The sequence below is a fragment of the Drosophila guanche genome, unplaced genomic scaffold, assembly GCF_900245975.1.
Source record: "Drosophila guanche unplaced genomic scaffold, DGUA_6, whole genome shotgun sequence".
NCBI classification, from domain to species: Eukaryota; Metazoa; Arthropoda; class Insecta; order Diptera; family Drosophilidae; genus Drosophila; species Drosophila guanche.
This window is the reverse complement of record NW_022995746.1, coordinates 1,128,966-1,146,277: the sequence shown is the minus strand read 5'-3', so window position 1 is coordinate 1,146,277 and position 17,312 is coordinate 1,128,966. Positions and strand designations below refer to the sequence as shown.

The following is a 17,312-nucleotide window of genomic DNA, read 5'->3' as shown; positions in this document are numbered from 1 at the left end:
TTGATATGAGTCGTCGTCGAGTTTGACGCTTGCCGCGGCTCGGCTGTCACTCATACGCCATGTGTGCCGCAGCGTGTGCCTCCCCCTTGGGTGATGCCAATCAGCATACACTTCCAGCCGCAGCCTCGAGCTATGTGAACTTTCACAGCAGTTTTGTTTGTATTTGTTAATAAAATTAGGCTTTAAAAGACAATAAAGTTAGGGGACAGCGAGAGGTGAATGCCGAGGAATAACTGAATGGGAAATTCAAATTTAAATAGATTTAAATGCAGACAAGAGGGCGTAGCTCTTCCACCTCACTTCATTCATAATTCTTGCTTGTCTTTCGCCCCGTCTTCATCTCATATTACCCTCAATATTCTCTCTCTCGTATTTTCCCAACCAAAAAGATAATAAAATAATAAATATTTTCTTAGCAATCACTGGCTATTCCTGCTAGATCATCAATCACTTTAATGCATAGCAACACGGAGGAGTACGAGCAGGAGTACGAACGAGTATCTGCCATCTTTCATTCATCATTCACATTCACTTCTAATTACGAGAGAGAAACAGAGCGAACCAGAACCACTCCGCTTCGGTACTCCGCCACACGTTTTCCATTTATTATTTTTAATTGCGTTTGATGCAAGGTCCCTGATAAACCCCCCCCCCCTACATGCCACACACTGCATGCCACACTTCGCATTCCAGATTCCAGATGAGGTGGCTGCCAACTTGAAATTAAATCGAATTGGTTTTCCCTTTTGCCACCAGGTACGAGAGTGCGGTGCGGTGCCTCCAGCCACACATCAATGCCGCTGCGCGTTGCAATTTTTATTATTTTTGTTGTTGTTGTGAAACATTTTTATGCCACACACAAACACACTCACACACCTGCAATTAACACAGACAGGTGCATGTGTATGAAAAAAGAAACTCCTTGGAGAATTTCAACAATTTTCGACATGGACTGCCTGAATTCCTGCTGCCTGACTGACTGCCTCCTGCCTGCCTTTCTGCTGTCCAGCAGCATTCATTCGCCTTGAGTTGTCATAATCAGGACACAAAATGAAGGTAGCTTATGCTCCTTTGCTGTCATTCGTTCTGTTTGTCATGCCCTGGAGGAGGGTATACTGATTTTTAGTAGGTTTTTGCCATAATCGGAATGAGGCTGATCGAAGTACTACGATATCAAGAGCCCTGTCCGTTTCTTTGTAAAGACAAACCACTCCAAAGTGCACCCAGCTGTTGCTTAATGTGTTCAAAATATCTTCCCAAATTGAAACCTTACCCGGCCAGGGTATGCAAAGCTTCGTCACACGTTGGGACTGTAGCTACTGTTGCTGTTGCTGTTGCTGTTGGTGCTGCTGCTGCAAATACTCTGGTGGACAGGCAGCGACAGTGGCAGTGGCATGCAGCAGGAGGAGCAGCAGTGGCGGCAGCAGGACAAGAGCAAATGCAGCTGGCCAGTCAACACACGGAACGGAACTGAGTGATAGGAGTGCCACATATGTACATGTACAGATATATGTATGTATGAATTTACTCTCGCTCGCTCTCTCCTTCTCTTTTACACACTTCCACGCCTCCCACTTCGTCCCACTTCTCTGTCACACTCTCTCCACGCTGCATCTCTTCCACGCTGCTCTCTCTTTTGGCTGTTTTTCAGCTGTTGTTGTTTTTGTGTAAAGTTTTTGTTGCTGTCAAAACCAGAGCCTTAGCCTCTGCTGCTGCTGCTGCGTCGACGTTTGCTGTTCGTGTTGTCCTTGCTCTAGTTTGAGCGCGAGAAAGTCCCCAGCCTCCGGTTTGGGAACTGGCCCTAACCTTACCCCACCCACTCCACCACCCTCTTCTGACCCCCACCTATACACACGCTTATCTGTGGTTATTATCGCTGCATATAATCTGCTGCTGCTGGCAAGAGAAAAATATTGGAAAAGTACCCATCGAGTGCGCCTAATGAGAGTCCTTGTCAGCAACTTGCACAAAGGACAATCATGCTCTATCTTATGCCATCGATTCGCTTGCATTAAGCACTTCAATTGCAGGCTCCTCCAGACTACAGGCTGCAGCTCCTTCTCGACAATTTGAAATCAATTATGCTCATCTGCATATAAACCGACTTCGGCTTCCTGCAGGGCAGCCCTCGACGGCAGCCACCGCCAGCGACTCCTCCCGGAAGTGCAAGTGCTGTGTATGCAAATTTATTGTCAAATGAGTGAAAGGTATGGGGGGGAGGGCGCTGGCGTTTAGGACTCATATAGCCTGCAGGACAGCACAAGACAGAGGCTAGTACTGGGCTTCAAGGGTTGGGGACACACTCAACCAGCTCAATGGTTTGGCGTCGTGCTGCATTTCTTATTTATGAACGTGCATAGACAATGCCCTCGGCCGCACAGCCCCCTCCAACCCGCCTCTTGTTGCTTTTTTGTTTGAGTTGAGTACGTACGAGTATATGGCTGAGTTGGTTGGTCTGCCTTTCCTTCCTAAGTACACAATCACACAGCACAGCCCATGCCCATGCCCATCCATACGATGTGCAACTTTTGTCGCATTCAATGGACCAAAGTTGCCGTAAATAACTTTTAATAGAATTTTTAATGGGGATTCGCTTGGTTTGCCTCTCCGCTTGTTGGACTCTCTGCTCCAGCTAAAAATTCAGCCATATTGCATGGCAATTTCGTATTAATATGGATTGCTGTAATGACTTGTCCAGCCAGCAATAAACCGAAGAGCACTGAAATGCTCGCTCTGAAAATACACAACTGTTTGGCAAATATTGCAATAAGTTGTGACCACCACAAAGGTCATGCCAAGGCATGGATGTGGCATCAGAAGAAATAATCTATTTTTGCGTATTAAAAATACAATTATGGTCATCTTTTTAGAGCCAATTATAAGGATTGGATTGGATTTTGGCTTCAACATTTCTTTAGACATTTTTTGTTGCATTCAGCAAACTAGGAAGAAAAATCTAGAAAAATGTTTGTTAACTTTTTGCAGCTGCTTTTGAATAAAAAAACCTCAACAAGCTGATGTATAAATGTTAATAGAAAGGCGCTTAAAGGAATTAAGAAAGACATGAAGACAGCTGCAATCGGATAACCCTAAAACCACATCAAACAGCAGCTCATGAACATGAAATGGTTTATTAAGGCAAACAAGGAAGTAAAAATGTGATAGAAATGCGCTGTACATGAGCAGGTTCCTTGAGGCATTAAGTACATTAAAAACAAAGAAGAATTCCATAAGAATTATTAGTTTGCAGAACCTCATGGAAAGTCGCTGCCTAGCAATAGTTGAAGACGCATTTAAGAGGCTCCTTCGAAAGGTCACTCCCTAAATGAAATTCCCCAAAATAAGACAAGATGCACAGAAGCTTAAGACTTAACATACACTTCTCCTACATTCACAAATATTCCACTCGCAAATATTATCAAATTTTCATAAATTTTCTCTAGCAAAAGCAAACGAAAACGAAAAGGAAAACTCTGTCTCTATGCATTTTAAACTAATGTGTGTGAGTGCGTGTCTTGCCATAGCTTTTGCTAGTAACATAAATTTATTATTGGCTTGAAAAACTAATGACCTAAGCGGGGCAGAGTCCATTCTGGACCTACATAAAGTTATCAGCCATGTGTTTGGTCTTTGAACTGTGACCATAAACCAAGGCATAGAGCAAAAGTCGTACAGTTTTCGAGGGGGGTTGGAGGATCCTTCGTAAGTTGCGTATAAATTTTGTGCTAAAATTATTGGAATTTTTTGTGTATTTTTTTGCTGCTGCTGCTGCTGTTGCTGCTGCTCGTTGCAGACATTTCGACTCTCGTCCTCGATTCGTGGCGGCGGCATGCAATGCGGCTGGTCTGGGTCGAAGGTAGGGAGTGGGCCAAGTGGCAGGGGGCATGGTAGCGGGCCGAGTCTGACAAAGCCTTTTTCCTGCTTCCTACTTATTATGCCGCCGCATGTTTCTCTATGTTTGCGCTTTCTTTTTTGCGGAATTATCGATTATAAATGAATATTTCATTAGGGGAGTAGAGGGAGCGGGTAGGGGTGAGAGGAGAGAGTGTTGCCAGGTGCCTGGCACCTGCTGCCGTTTGCTGACTTCCGGTTTCCGGGTCCGCGACACTTGCAAGGCTATTTTCAATTAAAATGCAGCATACTTTTCCACTTCTCTGCCTTTACACGGTGCTCTCCCACTCTCTGTGCCTCTTTCTATACACTTTGTGTATCCTGTCCCACTCTCTGTCTCCGTCTCTCTCTGTGGAATGTTGTATAATGGATGTAGGCAGCCCCACTTCTGCTTTGTGTCGCATAATTACCAATGGCAGGATAATTAAGGCAGCGCCAGGCAGGGGCCAAAATAAAAAGGACAACGACTCCCGAATGCGGGACTCTCGCCTCCAGGGATTTTCGCCAAATGGCCTGGGTCGAGTGGGGCCGAGTGCTGGCAGTGTGAGTGGGAGTTGGGCACGTGACTAACGCTAATGCCACGCCAAATCACAGAGGGAATGAAATATTTTCGGTGGGAGTTTATTTTTGGTATCCACTCTAGTCGGGTCGTGGCGAATCCTAAAATAGTTCTCCATGTGGCCGAGTGTTTTTGCGTATTTTAAACTTTAATTTTGCTGGTAGTTAATTTAAATTTCGAAGAGCAGCTAAAGATCTGAGTCGCCATATAAACAAATAAATAGCCATCGAAGTATTGGAAACTTATTCCTTTTCCTAGAAAAATTAATTTATTTTACAATTCAATTTGCATACGAAAATGTTTATTGCACACAGAGGCCAATGAGTTTGAGCAGCACAAGGGAATGTGAATAAGCATAAAGATTATTGCTTCTAATTGTTGGAAAAGGGTTAAGGAAGGGTATTGCAGGAAGGACGCAAGCAGACACTCATAAGAGTTGGCCTTAAGGTTGTGCTTGCTAAAGGTCTGCAAAATAGAAACCCTCACCCTGAAGCAGGCGAAGATCCTAAGCTACTTGTTCGATATTCAAACCAAGACTATAGCCTTTTCATGATACATATCAATCTTAGCTCTTCAAGACTGAGTATTGAATAATATTTACAAATTTATTTTACGTTTCTTCGTTGACACAAAGATAGGATTTAAGTTGTTATTTGTATTATTGTTGTATTATTGTTCTTTTGTTATTTGAATACGTTTATGAACCATTTAGAGCTTGGAAAATGCTAGTGGCATTCAGCTACTTAAGCCACAAGCCATGCTACAAGTATTTGCCACAAGGTTGTCTGTCCCTGTCCCCAAATGTGCATAAAATTCCCTTTTAAAATACCCAAAGATTATGCATAAAAACTAACTTAAATCCCTGCTTAAAATGTCACCACAAAAACTTCTGAATCAATTAAAGAAATAAAGTTTCACTTTTCACGACAGACAACTTTTATTGGTCGTGCGAGTGTGTGCCGTGCAAAAGGGGTTTCCCTTTTCCCTATTCAAATGCTAACCAGTAATCCTCTTATGGTAAAGTTATGCTCCAACTCCACTTGAGCTTAGAGCAACCCATTCTCTGGCACACACCACGTGGCACGCCACCCAGACAGCCTTTCTCTCGCTTATCTCCGGCCGCACACTCGACAAAAAAAAAACTCGAGGGCAAAAAGTGATTAAAGCTCACGTTTCGGGATTACGTAAGCTCCTACAGGGATACTTAGCCAGGTCCCATTTCGTGCCTTCATCCCTCCCCTCCTTTCCTCGCGAGTGTGTGTATCATGTGTTTATGCGCGACTCCTGAAATGAACACCTGGGGGGGAGCGGGTTGCCCCCTCGAACCATTATATACCTCACTCCCTTCTGCTTTTTACCTGTGCTTTTTCGGGGCGTCCCCTGACACGTGAGCTCCATAAAAATACAAGGAAGCCTCGTCATGTCATGGACGTTGCAGCACGCGAGCATGCCCCAATGGGCTTCCCGTTCCTCATTCATACAACCCAGCACGCTGTGTCGTTGTCGTTGTTGTTGTTGTTGTTCTGGCTCTGGCACTTGGTGTCCCTTCAGCAACTTTCTCTAGTTGCCTCTTGTTTCCTCGCTCTTACTGTACGCTTTCACACTCTGTCACCCACAGCCCGGCACAGCACAGCTTTGGCTCCTTGTTCATTGCGTTTTCACTTTTCATTGTGGGGATTCATTGGGGTTTCGGCCTGTCCAGGGGGTTACATATTCGGACCAGATGTTGACCAATGCAAGGAACAAGGTTTATGAGAACAAAACAGAGGAGAAATTATAATTCCGGCTTTAAGAAACAATTGGACGAAATAAATTATGAATAATGGAAACAATTAAATTTACTACAGGCTTAAAAATCACAAAAAGCATTCAAATTCCAAATAAGTTTCAACTAGATCCAAAAAACAACCAAGAATGTTGAAACTCCTTCCAAAATCCATGAAAAAATGTCTCTAGCAGTGTATTCGTCCACTCATTTTACACCCCAATAAAACTTTCCCTTCTCTGTCCTTTCTCTTTCATTTGTTCTTGTTTCTTTTTTACGCTGCGTAAACAGCGCTATTAAATTCGAACTGACCCCAAATGTTGACCGAACTCGGACCCAAAGCCATCAAGCAGCCAAGCAGCAATCCAGCAATCCAGCAATCTACCACTGCCCCTGCCCCTTCCCCTGCCACACCACTATTACAGTAAACGAGCAAAACGGGCGGTGCAACAACCTCGTTTAGTTGCAGCAACGACCTTGACTTAGTTTCATTTTTACATTTTCTTAGAAAAGAAGCAGAAATCGGGCAAAAGCCCAGCGAAGCCAAGCCAAATGGGAGAAGTCTTAGTAAGTCTCAGAGACGGAGAAGAGACACCCCCCAGCAAGTGTTGTAACTCTCTTGCATATCTTGTCTTATTAATAAGGCTTAAACCGTCTAACGGCAATTTAATTGCAGCAACACACAGGCACACACCCCCGTCCACATCATATGAGTGGGGGGAAGGGTTCTATGACAGCAAACTAAAAATAAACAAATGAGCCAAGAAGAGTAACACAAAAAAAAAGAAGAAAGAGCCCAAAAATCCAAGAGTTGAGGCAGCAGCTGACCAGCGCCTGCGTAAAGCGAAAGAGAGAGAAAGTCAGAGAAGGAAGAGAGAGAGAGAGAGAGAGAGAGCTGGGAGAGCAAGTTAGAAGAGAGATGATGAGTGAGTGAGCTTGAACAGACAGCGAGAGAGCGAGCGAGCGCAACCAATATGATTGTTGTGGCTGCAGAAGGATTTCAAGGAAGTGAAATAGCTGCAGACAGCATTTTTCACACACAAAGTTTCCTATTTTCTACCTCTTCCTGCTTGCTGCTGCCGCTGCTCCATCTGCTCCTCTCAGTGTATTCCCTAGCTATCACTTCCTCTCCATGTTCATTTTTCCCTGCCCTGTGTGTGTTGGTGTCCGTGAGAGGTTGAACTGCCCTGCCTGCACAGACACACAGATTTGTGTTGCCTTTTTCTGTTTGTGGGATGGAGGAAGCCTTCGCTTTTGATTTTACGGAATTTTTGGCTACGAAATTTCTGTTCAATTTGACAGAATTTCCAGGAATTTATGTGTGTTTCGGTGCAAAAAGACTTTCGACACAAGATTGTTCATGCATATTTTATGTGCCATAATTGGGCTGGGAACTTGCACTAGAAACTATCAAACCAAATCATGTAGATTGAACAAATAAAGGAGAAACCCCTGTCATATAATATCCATAATTTAACGAAAACATTTATCAAATTGTATCTCTTCAGATAAACTTTCCTTGCCTAGAAAATCATAATAGAAAAATTAATATTCAAGGATTTGAAGCATTAATTGTGGGTGTGCCGATAGCCGCAACTCTTGATCAATTTCACTTCCATTGTGCTACCATAAATAACCCGAATATAATTCCTAATATCACCATCGTTGTCCAGGCAGTCCAAGCATAATTAGCTTTCAGGTAATTAATTACAAACCGAAGGTAACACAAAAGCATAACTACAGAAAATGGTCTATAGTTAAAGTAAACGATCTGGTTAATAATCACAAACTATTCATTAATGTTGGCAGCAGGAATACCTAGATTATTATTATTACCAGAGGGAACGCCAAATTCAATATTAATAACCATTCTTAATTATATCAATTAATACTTAAGCTGAAGTACTGATTTTCCTTCCATTTATTTAAGCTAAAATATTTTTACTGCAATTGAATCAAACTCAAAGCAAGGAATATGTTTTAGTTTTAGCTTTCAGATTATATCCCTAATTATCCCTATTATTTTCCTAATAAGAAACTTCTATATAGAAGTCGATATTCAAATTAATTTAAATTTTCTGTATAGGTTCATATTTATCAGTCATTCTGCATTTCATAAAAATAAACTCCTTTAAAAGCATTCTGGGTGCTTTTGTGTGTCCTGTGACCTATACGAACTGCTTAATTATATTCTCATTTATTATCTTTTTATTAGTCAGATATCCATGCTGTACTGTTCCCCACTCTGTACTCCAAAGTATATGTATTCAATTTAATCCAAGGAAGTTTCCTATTTCTTAATTAAGCAGCTCATGTTGCCACATACGCACACATACGCAAATATAATACTCACATATTTACTTAGACACTTTCTTTGCCATAAAATCTATTAATACTTTGATTGCTTTTCCTTGTGTGTGTTATTTCTGCGTTTTATGGCTAAAAACAACTGGAAAGATTTAATGTTTTTCTTTCATTTGGCGGTGAACTTGGTTCAATTGAACCAATTCCGTGGCTGGAACACTCTCAAAATACCCTCAGCCATGTGCTTTTGCCTGCGTATTGGTAATGTTTTCCTCCACGAATGTGTGTGTGTGTGTGTGCGTGTGTGTGGCAAAGTGTTATATTGACATTTGGCTACATAATGATTTATGCTGCTGCAGGCAGGCAGGCAGACAGCAGGCAGCAGCAGCATCATCGGCTGGCATCATCATCATCATCATCATCATCATCATCGATGAGCACTCGAGAACGATCCTTGCCGCCTGCCTGTAATCCCTGCTCTTCCACTTGGCGTGGCATGGCCATAATTTATTTTTATATGTAAAACAACAAAAACAGGAAGGAGCCAACTATTACACATTTTGAAAGGTTCTGTTTTGGGCAGGAGCACAAAGGGGAACAGCAAGGGGCGACTGCTAGGGGCACAACAACGGAGGGGACTCTGTGTGTGTGTGTGGGGCAAGCGAAGGGCAAACGCGCTGGAAAGCATGCTATGATTTCTGTTGCCATTCGCGTGGGTGATGCGTGCGGATGGAGGGGCATGGGTGGCATTTCGTGTATACAACTAGTTAAATAAATTTACACTTGACCCACCTTTTTATTCGCTATACATACACATATGACTCTCTGCGTGTGTGTTGGCTTCTGTTTTTTTTGTTCCTGATTTCCGAATGCGCGGCGCGGCGTGGCGTTCACGTAGTTTCTATTTCCCTTTCGTCGCGCAAAAATCTCTCGAAAATTGCCTTTTTATATGCTTTTAAATGTTGCACATGTGTACGTACGCTTGTATGTGTGTGTGTGTGTGTGTGTATGAGAGGGTGTCGCAATGTGTGTGTGTGTAGGGGGAGGGAAAGTGAGTGGCAAGGCTGGCCTGCTCTTGCTCTTGCTCTTCCTCGTCAGCAGCGTTTCGCGATGGCAGGTTCATTCATGGGCCCAGGATTTCAGACACAGGACACGGACTGTCGTCGCCTGTCCGTCCTAATGGAGTTTGTGTAGTGTGGCACTGTTGTTGTTGTTGCTGTTGCTGTTGCTGCTGTGTATGTGTGCTGCAGCATATTTATGAAGCACAAAACGCTTTTTTGGCTCACACGTTTTCCCTTTTCACAGTCAAATTTGTTTGCGTTTAATTGCAAAATTTCTTTTATACACCAACACTTTGCTTTTTTGCTTTTCGTTGCTCTTCTCTCTCTCTCTTTTTTTTTTGGGGTATTTTTCAATTTTTCATTTGCATTTTCATTTTCATTTTTGATGGCAGCACAAAACAATTTTCATTTCCAGCGCACACAAATATCATTACTCAGTGCGACCGAAAGTATGAACGCTTTTCCACATTTTCCGCTGTCTTTTCGGGCCATGCTGTGCTGCTGCCTTTCAACATTTGCTCCTCGGTCGCACTCGCACTCACACTGCCATGAACTCACTTACTCACACACGCACACACTCAGACTGAGACTGAGACTGAGGCTCGGAGATAGGCTGGGCCACACACAAACACACAACTACAACTGGAGAGAGAGCAGCGAGGTGGTGTGTGGAGCTGGGCAAGAAGGGGGGTACAATGCAAAGCAGCAGCAGCAGCGACGACAGCGACAGCGACAGCGACGTAGCAATGGATAACGGGCAACCAACGACAAAACGAAAAACGGACGACGCCAAAAACCACCGACGCGACGCACACAAAAACCCACAGAGAACCAACAGAGAACCGACAGCTTTGAAAGCCAGCAAACGACTAACTAACGGAGAGAGCGCCATCGGAGCGCCAAGATGCACAGAGAGAAAGGGAAACAGTGAGAGCCCCAAGTCGATGGCTGGAGAGAGCGCTGCGTGCGTCCTTTGCAGACTCTGTTCCCGGAACTAGCTCGCTGGTGGCTTATGGTGGAAAGAGAAAACGACTCGAGAGAGAGAGAGTGCAAGCCAATTACACTGGAAACATAGAGGAAATACTTCGGTTTTCCCAATTCAATAATAATTCTATAAGATAAGCTGGAGAGACGCAGAATTTACACAGAAAGTCCTACATTTTTAACGACCGTTTCAGGTGCCAACCATGATAAAATCTTAACAATGTTCTGTCTTTACACATTTTCTTTAAAGACCTCAGTAATGGAGGTTTCTTTCTGACACTAAAAACACACAGAGCCATGGTCTTATGATATAGAAATCCAATCAAGGAAATGCTTGAAGAGTGCTGCAGATGGCTCTAAAGGCACTTAGCCAGATGCAGGGAACCGGCTTCAAATAACATTTGTCCCTCAATAAATAAATCAATAGTAGACAATCAATGATTATTTTCCCACTGTGTAGCACTACACTACACTGTCTTCAATGAGAGCAAAATAATTAGGCTGATAAGCTAGAACGAGCAGGCCAATGCGAATCTATTGTATTGGCCGATCGATCAGTCGTGCCCAGCACGTAAACACGAACGAACGTGTGCCAATCGGTAGAGAGATAGATAGAGATAGAGAGCGATATAGCGAGAGACGCGAATCAAAGCTCGAGTGTACGCGTACATATAAAGTGCAGCCAGGCAGCTATACTAAGTATAGCTTCTATTTCGATCCGTCTTGTGTCTTTAGTTAGCATCAAAATCAACCAAAAATGGAAAGGTACCTAATCCGGCACTATATTTATAGTCATTGATAATGATTACAAGTCTTTTGTTTCTTCCCACAAAAGCTTCTGGCAAGAGTTGAAATCATTATTAAAGACCTTACTCTGCTTCGTGGTGGCACTGATGCTAATGCCTTTGCTGCTCTTATCGTTTCTATGTAAGTGATCGTGATCATCATCATCATTATTAACAACTCCCCAGCAACGATCCAGTGTGCCAGATGATCGATTGATCAGTTCGACACGCGCTACCGACACTGATAAGAACGAAAGATCGAACGAACGAACACTCTGCCCCCGCCCACCATATAAATCATGGAACATCAAACACGACCGACTATATAAATAAACGAGGCATGGGTTGATTAACCGATTCCACTCAGCCAAAGGATAGCTAGAGCTCTACCATATAATTAGCAGAAAAAGAGAGAGTGTTGGTTCCCCTTGCACGCGAAAGAGAGAGTGTTGCAGAACAGCACAAAGCAGAACAGAACGTAGAGAAAGTCCCACAGATAAGAGTGTTTCTTTTTTTGTGTTTTGTTTATAAATATTAGAGATTACCTGTTGCACCTTTGACGGAACCCAGACGAGCGCCCCGAGCGAACTTTGACCAACTGAATTACTCATGAAAATATTGCGAGCAGATAAGCTTTCGGGTGCTGGCGATAATGCACGGCTCGAGGTTTGCCCCCCAATCCAATCCATGCAGCTATCTGCTATATTTGTTTCATTTGTGGTTTTTGGCAGGTGCACACTTTGGCAACGAGCTGGTCAACTACATATTGAGCATCAAATATCCCAACCTGACCATCTCCAAGTCCAAGAAGATTCGCACTTTGATCGACACACAAAAGAATGCTGGAATCTTTCACTTTCTGCTGCAGGTGGAGGGTGCCTGTGACTTCGAGCAGATCAAACGTTCGTATGCACAACACCTGACGGATCTGCGGGACAAGACGGGCATGCTGAGATTCCCCAAGCTGCGACAGAAGCTGGTAACCTGCTGGGGTCACTATGCGTGGGTTAATGATAGCAGGTAACGGTTGATCCATAGATCGATGCAACAGAGAAACTATTAATCATCTTGTATGTTCCTCGCAGTGGCTTCAACATCAACAATCACGTGCTGCTCAGCACCCACAAGTACCGCGGACGCGCCGTCAACGAGACAAATATACAGGATTATGTCAGCGAGTTGGCCACCAAATATATACCCTCGGACCTGCCCCAATGGCAGGTGATAGTGATACCCAGCTCCGACACCACACAGCCCTACCACATTCTGATCAAACTGCACCACTTAATCATTGCCGAGGAGGAGGATCTGCATGTGGGGGAGATGCTCCTGCTGCACGACAACGACACGAAGAGCGTGTTGACCCTCAATGATGGTGGTCTGGGCGAGAGTCCATCGCAGCAGCTATCCCACTTTGTGCGGCAGCCGGAGCACATCAGTCGACTGGTGCATCATGTCCTGCACTTGGTCATCTGTCGCTGGCAGCAATTTATCTACGAATTCGAGTCCCTGGAGACGCCCGATTGCGCCTCAAACAGCGTGCAGGTGCGATCCCTCAGTCAGTTGTTGTCTCTGATCCTTATTGTGCTGGTGAATGTGGCACTGGGCTACTGGCGCAGTCGGTCCAAGCTGCTCAAGCTGAAGCGTCGTTCCAGTGGCTTTAGAAATGATATGGGGCGCCTGATGACAATTCGCTTGCTGCTCAACCGGGAGCTGGAGCAGCGAAATCTCAGCTGGGCGGTGGCCCGAATGGCTCTTTACAATAGTCTGCAACCCACGAATCTGGCCAAGGTCTGGACGCGCTTCATGTGGCGCCTCAATCTGAACCATGTACTGCTGCTGCCGTATCACTTCTACTGCGAGGCTCTGGCCCTGAGGGATGTTCTGCTGCGTGGTCAGACCAGCTACACCTCCACCTACTGTGCCCGACTGCATTTGTATGTGCCGCTGCTGCTCTACGCCCAACTGGAGCTGGTCAAGATCTGCTGGGAGCTGTTCAAGGCGCCACGCAACATCTACGAGGTGCTGTTCGAGCAGCCCACCAGGGAGTTGAATATTCTGCACCAGAAATCCTATGCGGGCAGGAAGATAGTCTCCTTCAGTCGATCCATCGATGGCAGTCAGCTGCGGGAACGACATCGGGGCAGGTTTAACGATGAGCTGCGTGAATCCGACTTTAGTCTCACGTGCCTGGCCGGCGCCGTGCACGATTACTTGAATACCTTTGCCCATTTAGCGCCTGTGCCTTCGCTTTTGAACACCACTTGTAGGACCATTTCCAAGGGTTACTTCACCGATAGCCGGGGCGACAAGTCGGAGAACATTGGGGGTGTGGTCTTTCTGCAGCTGCCACTGCGACAGCCGGATGAGCAGCATGCCCGGCACCTGCACGGCATTGTGGAGCGCATCAGGCGGCAGCAGATCATGATCTATTTGGCCTCCATCGGCCAGACCAAGTACAGCATGCTAACGGCGCTCCTGCCGCATGTCCTCACCAAGATCTTCATCAACTTCTTCTCCTACAATTTTCCCATTACGATCACCGAGATCTATGGGTCCACGGCAGAGTTCCAGTCGGCCTGGGGACAGCGGGTGCAGGATGTGCTGCTCTTCAGGCCACCACAGTCGAAGACTTGCCTGTCCCTGAATCTCCACCGCTTCGGCGATAAGTACAGGCTGGCCATTATGGCGGACACGCATCTGGCGCCTGATCATACGATTATAGCACGATCCTTCGAACGATATATGGAGACAGTCACACTCTGACTCTAAAAACGAAGATTCTCTGTTTTTTATACATAAACAACACTTTCACGTATACGAAAAAATAAATACTAACTATTAAAATGCAAGTCACACAATGCTACACAATCCAGCTCAAGCTCACGCTTGAGTGTACCGCTGCCAAAAAGGCTTCGTGTATGTATAACAGAGACATCCTCATCACGATGTTTCTATATCAAAAACGATTGTTTTCTTACCCCGAAAAACTTGTTGATCCCTTCGTTGGGGACTTTTATGTAGCAAAGTAAGCTTGTTATTAAAGTCATCTCCTCATGTACTGAAACAAACTCAGATCGATTGAAACATCGACAAATTCCCACCCGATCTATGCATAAGCGAGCCTTCACATATTGCTCGGACTTTAATACGAAATTCTACGAGTCCAGGAGTGGGAAGATAAAACCGATTGGCTCATTCCTACAGCAACCAGACATGCCTCATGGGACAAGCCACAGCAATGGCTCAATGGTAGGTGAGGGGATGTCGCCACAGGACAAGCACAAGGTGCGAGGAATGGTACGTGAGATGTTGACTCAAAGCGATCAGAAGAATCTACAATGGCCACAGAAGAGATCTCCAATACAGCAGCAGCAGAAGCCGCACATGCAGGACCAGATGCAGCTTCAGGAGCGAGAAATTGGCTTGCAGCGTAGCTATCAGCAAGGCGAATATCATCCTCAACAGCTGCAACAGAACTTTAACCAGAAGCCTGGCATGCAGCAGCAGATGTATCAGAATCATCAACAGCAGCAGCAGACACAGTATTTGGATCAGAAATACCAGTGTCCTCCCATGGTGCAGCAGCAGCCACAGCCGCAGTATCTTCAGACTTCGTATCCGAAACATCCTCAAGAGCAATCGCACCATTATCACAGCCAGATGAAAGCAACTCCAAGCAGAGCCAGCTCCAAAGGTAAGAAAGGATCTTCCATTTCCATTTGCTCTTCTATGCAATTTTATCTTTCTGCAGAGTACTCCAACACAGCCTTTGGCCAACCTTCGGCGGAGGAGAATTTCGCAGATAATTTCAGTGGATCTGATGACAATACTTCTTACAATAAGTACATGGAATTTATGCCGGAACATAATTCGTATCAGACTCAACCCAAGCAGCAGTATGGACAAGATTCGTATCATAATTCGACTCAGCGTTGTGCCACAACTAAAGACGTCTCAGTGTACAACCTGCCCCTGTCCTATAATAACATATCCGACATGGAAATCGATGATTATATTATGGAAGTAGAAAGAAATACACCATGCGAGCACATGGAATATGCCACCAAAGGGCAGATTTCACCTCAAGAGTCGTATCAGAATTATCTGAATGAGTTTGGGAGGCCTGCAAAACAGCAGCCCGAACCGATGCAGCAAACATATTCCTCGAATTCTTCTCAGAATATGTCTCAAAAGCAGACACAAGGTGGTCCAAGCCAGTACAGTGTTCCCCTTGTAGAAGGTTGGGCCAGAGAGAATGCTGGGGAGCTTCCAGCTGAGCACGCAGCAAAGAAGAATTTCGAAGCAGAATCTCCCTCCGGTTCAGGCTGCCACATGGTAAAAAAAAAGTTTTGCAATGAATGCATGTTGTCTAATGGCGAGAATAGCTCCACTGCATCGACTGTGATCAGTGTGAAGAGCGGCGACGATCTGCGTTCCATGGTGCGGGACGAGTTGCGTTGCTTGGCCCGCGACGAGATTGAATTGCAATCGTTGTATGGTAAACTGCCTGAGAGTGTGGTGTGGCAGGTGAAGGAATATTTTTGCGAAAGGTCAAAAGCTGTGGAAGAGAAGAATGCGCAGAAAGATAATGCCATGGATATTAAGCAGCAAGAGTCATATCAAAGCCAGAATCTAGCATTGATGAGCAATAACATTTTCAAAGCTAAAGAAGTCCACAAAAATATGGAGTATGCAGAGTATGCCCCCATGCATACATCGACAAAGACACAGTATCAGGAGCAGCCACAGGAGCCGAATCGGCAGCATTCGCATCTTCACTTCCAGCTGGAGGTACAAAAGAATCCTCAGCAGAAGCAAACATATCAGGAGAGGGCAGGCTCTACTCAGTTCTCCCGCTTGAGCAATACGAACGAGAATGATTCCTATGATTCATATATCCAGCAGAAGATAAATCAGGGCCAGAATAAGGCATCGCCTAGCAAAGGCTCATCGAAAGCTAAAGAGATCCCATTGCCGTGTTGCCCGACGTACAAGTTTATGGATTATGCGCCTCAACAGGATACGACACAGAATCGTACTCGACAAACGTGTCAGGAGCAGCCACAGCCACTGCAACATTCCCCTCCTAACTTGCAGTTGGAATCACAGACAAATTCTCAGCAGAATTCAGACTTTCCTCCATTCTCCTGCTTGAGTGAAACGCCTGAGGATAATTCTAATCATCATATTTCCAACGAGGCTAAGAACACAAAACCGAACCGCAAGTGCATGGATTGCGTACAGAATAAAGGCTGCGAAAAGGACAAATACAAACCCAAACAGAAGCTATCCATTGACGAGCAGGATCGATGTTCCACGGCCAGTGGCTTCACGGTATCGACTTCGATCAGTGCAAAGACCGGCGAGGAGCTGCGATCCATGGTGCGAGAAGAGTTGGAAATGCAATCGGTGCGCAGTGAACAAGCCTCGAGGCGCAATCAACTCTCAGGAACAGTTAATGCCACTCCAATCAATAGCCTGGAAGAGGCAGTCTCCACACGTTCAGTCTCGAGTTCGCACACAGATGACAGCCAACCAGGGTCCAAGAGTTTGGCCATAGTTAATGCGCCTCTTAGCAAGGATAAAGAATCCACCACGGATTCAACTATGGGTTCGACAAACTGCGAAAACCATAGCAAGAAATGCTGTGTGAGCGTAGATGATTTAGTCAACTGCAAAGTCATCACGCCCATGATCATGAAGATACACAACAAGTATATGACCCTCATGCAGGATGAGATGCATCTGATGCAGTATCTGGAGAAGGTGCCGCACCTTGTCGGTCAGATTTACAAGGACAACGTCCAGATGGAACAGAGGAGAGCCTAACAACGTTTAAATTCACTTTTGATTCGATGTGACCTTTGTTTATATTTTTTAAGTATTGCATTCAATAAAAATAATACCAAAAGCCGGTAGAAATCATTCTAAATCACTAGAAGGGGTCCCCGTCTTCTGTA

At 44.9% G+C, this 17,312-nt stretch overlaps 2 protein-coding genes across 2 annotated transcripts; both read left to right on the top strand.

Moving 5' to 3' along the window:
- Window positions 1–11,131: 11,131 nt before the first annotated feature.
- On the top strand, window positions 11,132–14,176 carry LOC117582267. Its single transcript, XM_034269892.1, has 4 exons — window positions 11,132–11,329; window positions 11,400–11,491; window positions 12,081–12,369; window positions 12,435–14,176. The coding sequence occupies exons 1-4, from the start codon at window positions 11,322–11,324 to the stop codon at window positions 14,113–14,115; spliced, it is 2,070 nt and encodes a 689-aa protein (XP_034125783.1). The 5' UTR covers window positions 11,132–11,321; the 3' UTR covers window positions 14,116–14,176.
- Window positions 14,177–14,315: 139 nt separating this feature from the next.
- On the top strand, window positions 14,316–17,254 carry LOC117582263 (putative mediator of RNA polymerase II transcription subunit 26). Its single transcript, XM_034269884.1, has 2 exons — window positions 14,316–15,046; window positions 15,104–17,254. The coding sequence occupies exons 1-2, from the start codon at window positions 14,461–14,463 to the stop codon at window positions 17,179–17,181; spliced, it is 2,664 nt and encodes an 887-aa protein (XP_034125775.1). The 5' UTR covers window positions 14,316–14,460; the 3' UTR covers window positions 17,182–17,254.
- The last annotated feature ends 58 nt before the right edge of the window (window positions 17,255–17,312 follow it).

Bases quoted from the DNA above. Each gene is read 5' to 3' on its own strand.
- LOC117582263 (XM_034269884.1), top strand. From the start codon at position 14,461: ATGCATAAGCGAGCCTTCACATATTGCTCGGACTTTAATACGAAATTC. The intron at 15,047-15,103 runs GTAAGAAAGGAT...ATCTTTCTGCAG, and splicing joins AAGCAGAGCCAGCTCCAAAG to AGTACTCCAACACAGCCTTT.
- LOC117582267 (XM_034269892.1), top strand. The intron at 11,492-12,080 runs GTAAGTGATCGT...GGTTTTTGGCAG, and splicing joins GCTGCTCTTATCGTTTCTAT to GTGCACACTTTGGCAACGAG. The intron at 12,370-12,434 runs GTAACGGTTGAT...TGTTCCTCGCAG, and splicing joins GCGTGGGTTAATGATAGCAG to TGGCTTCAACATCAACAATC.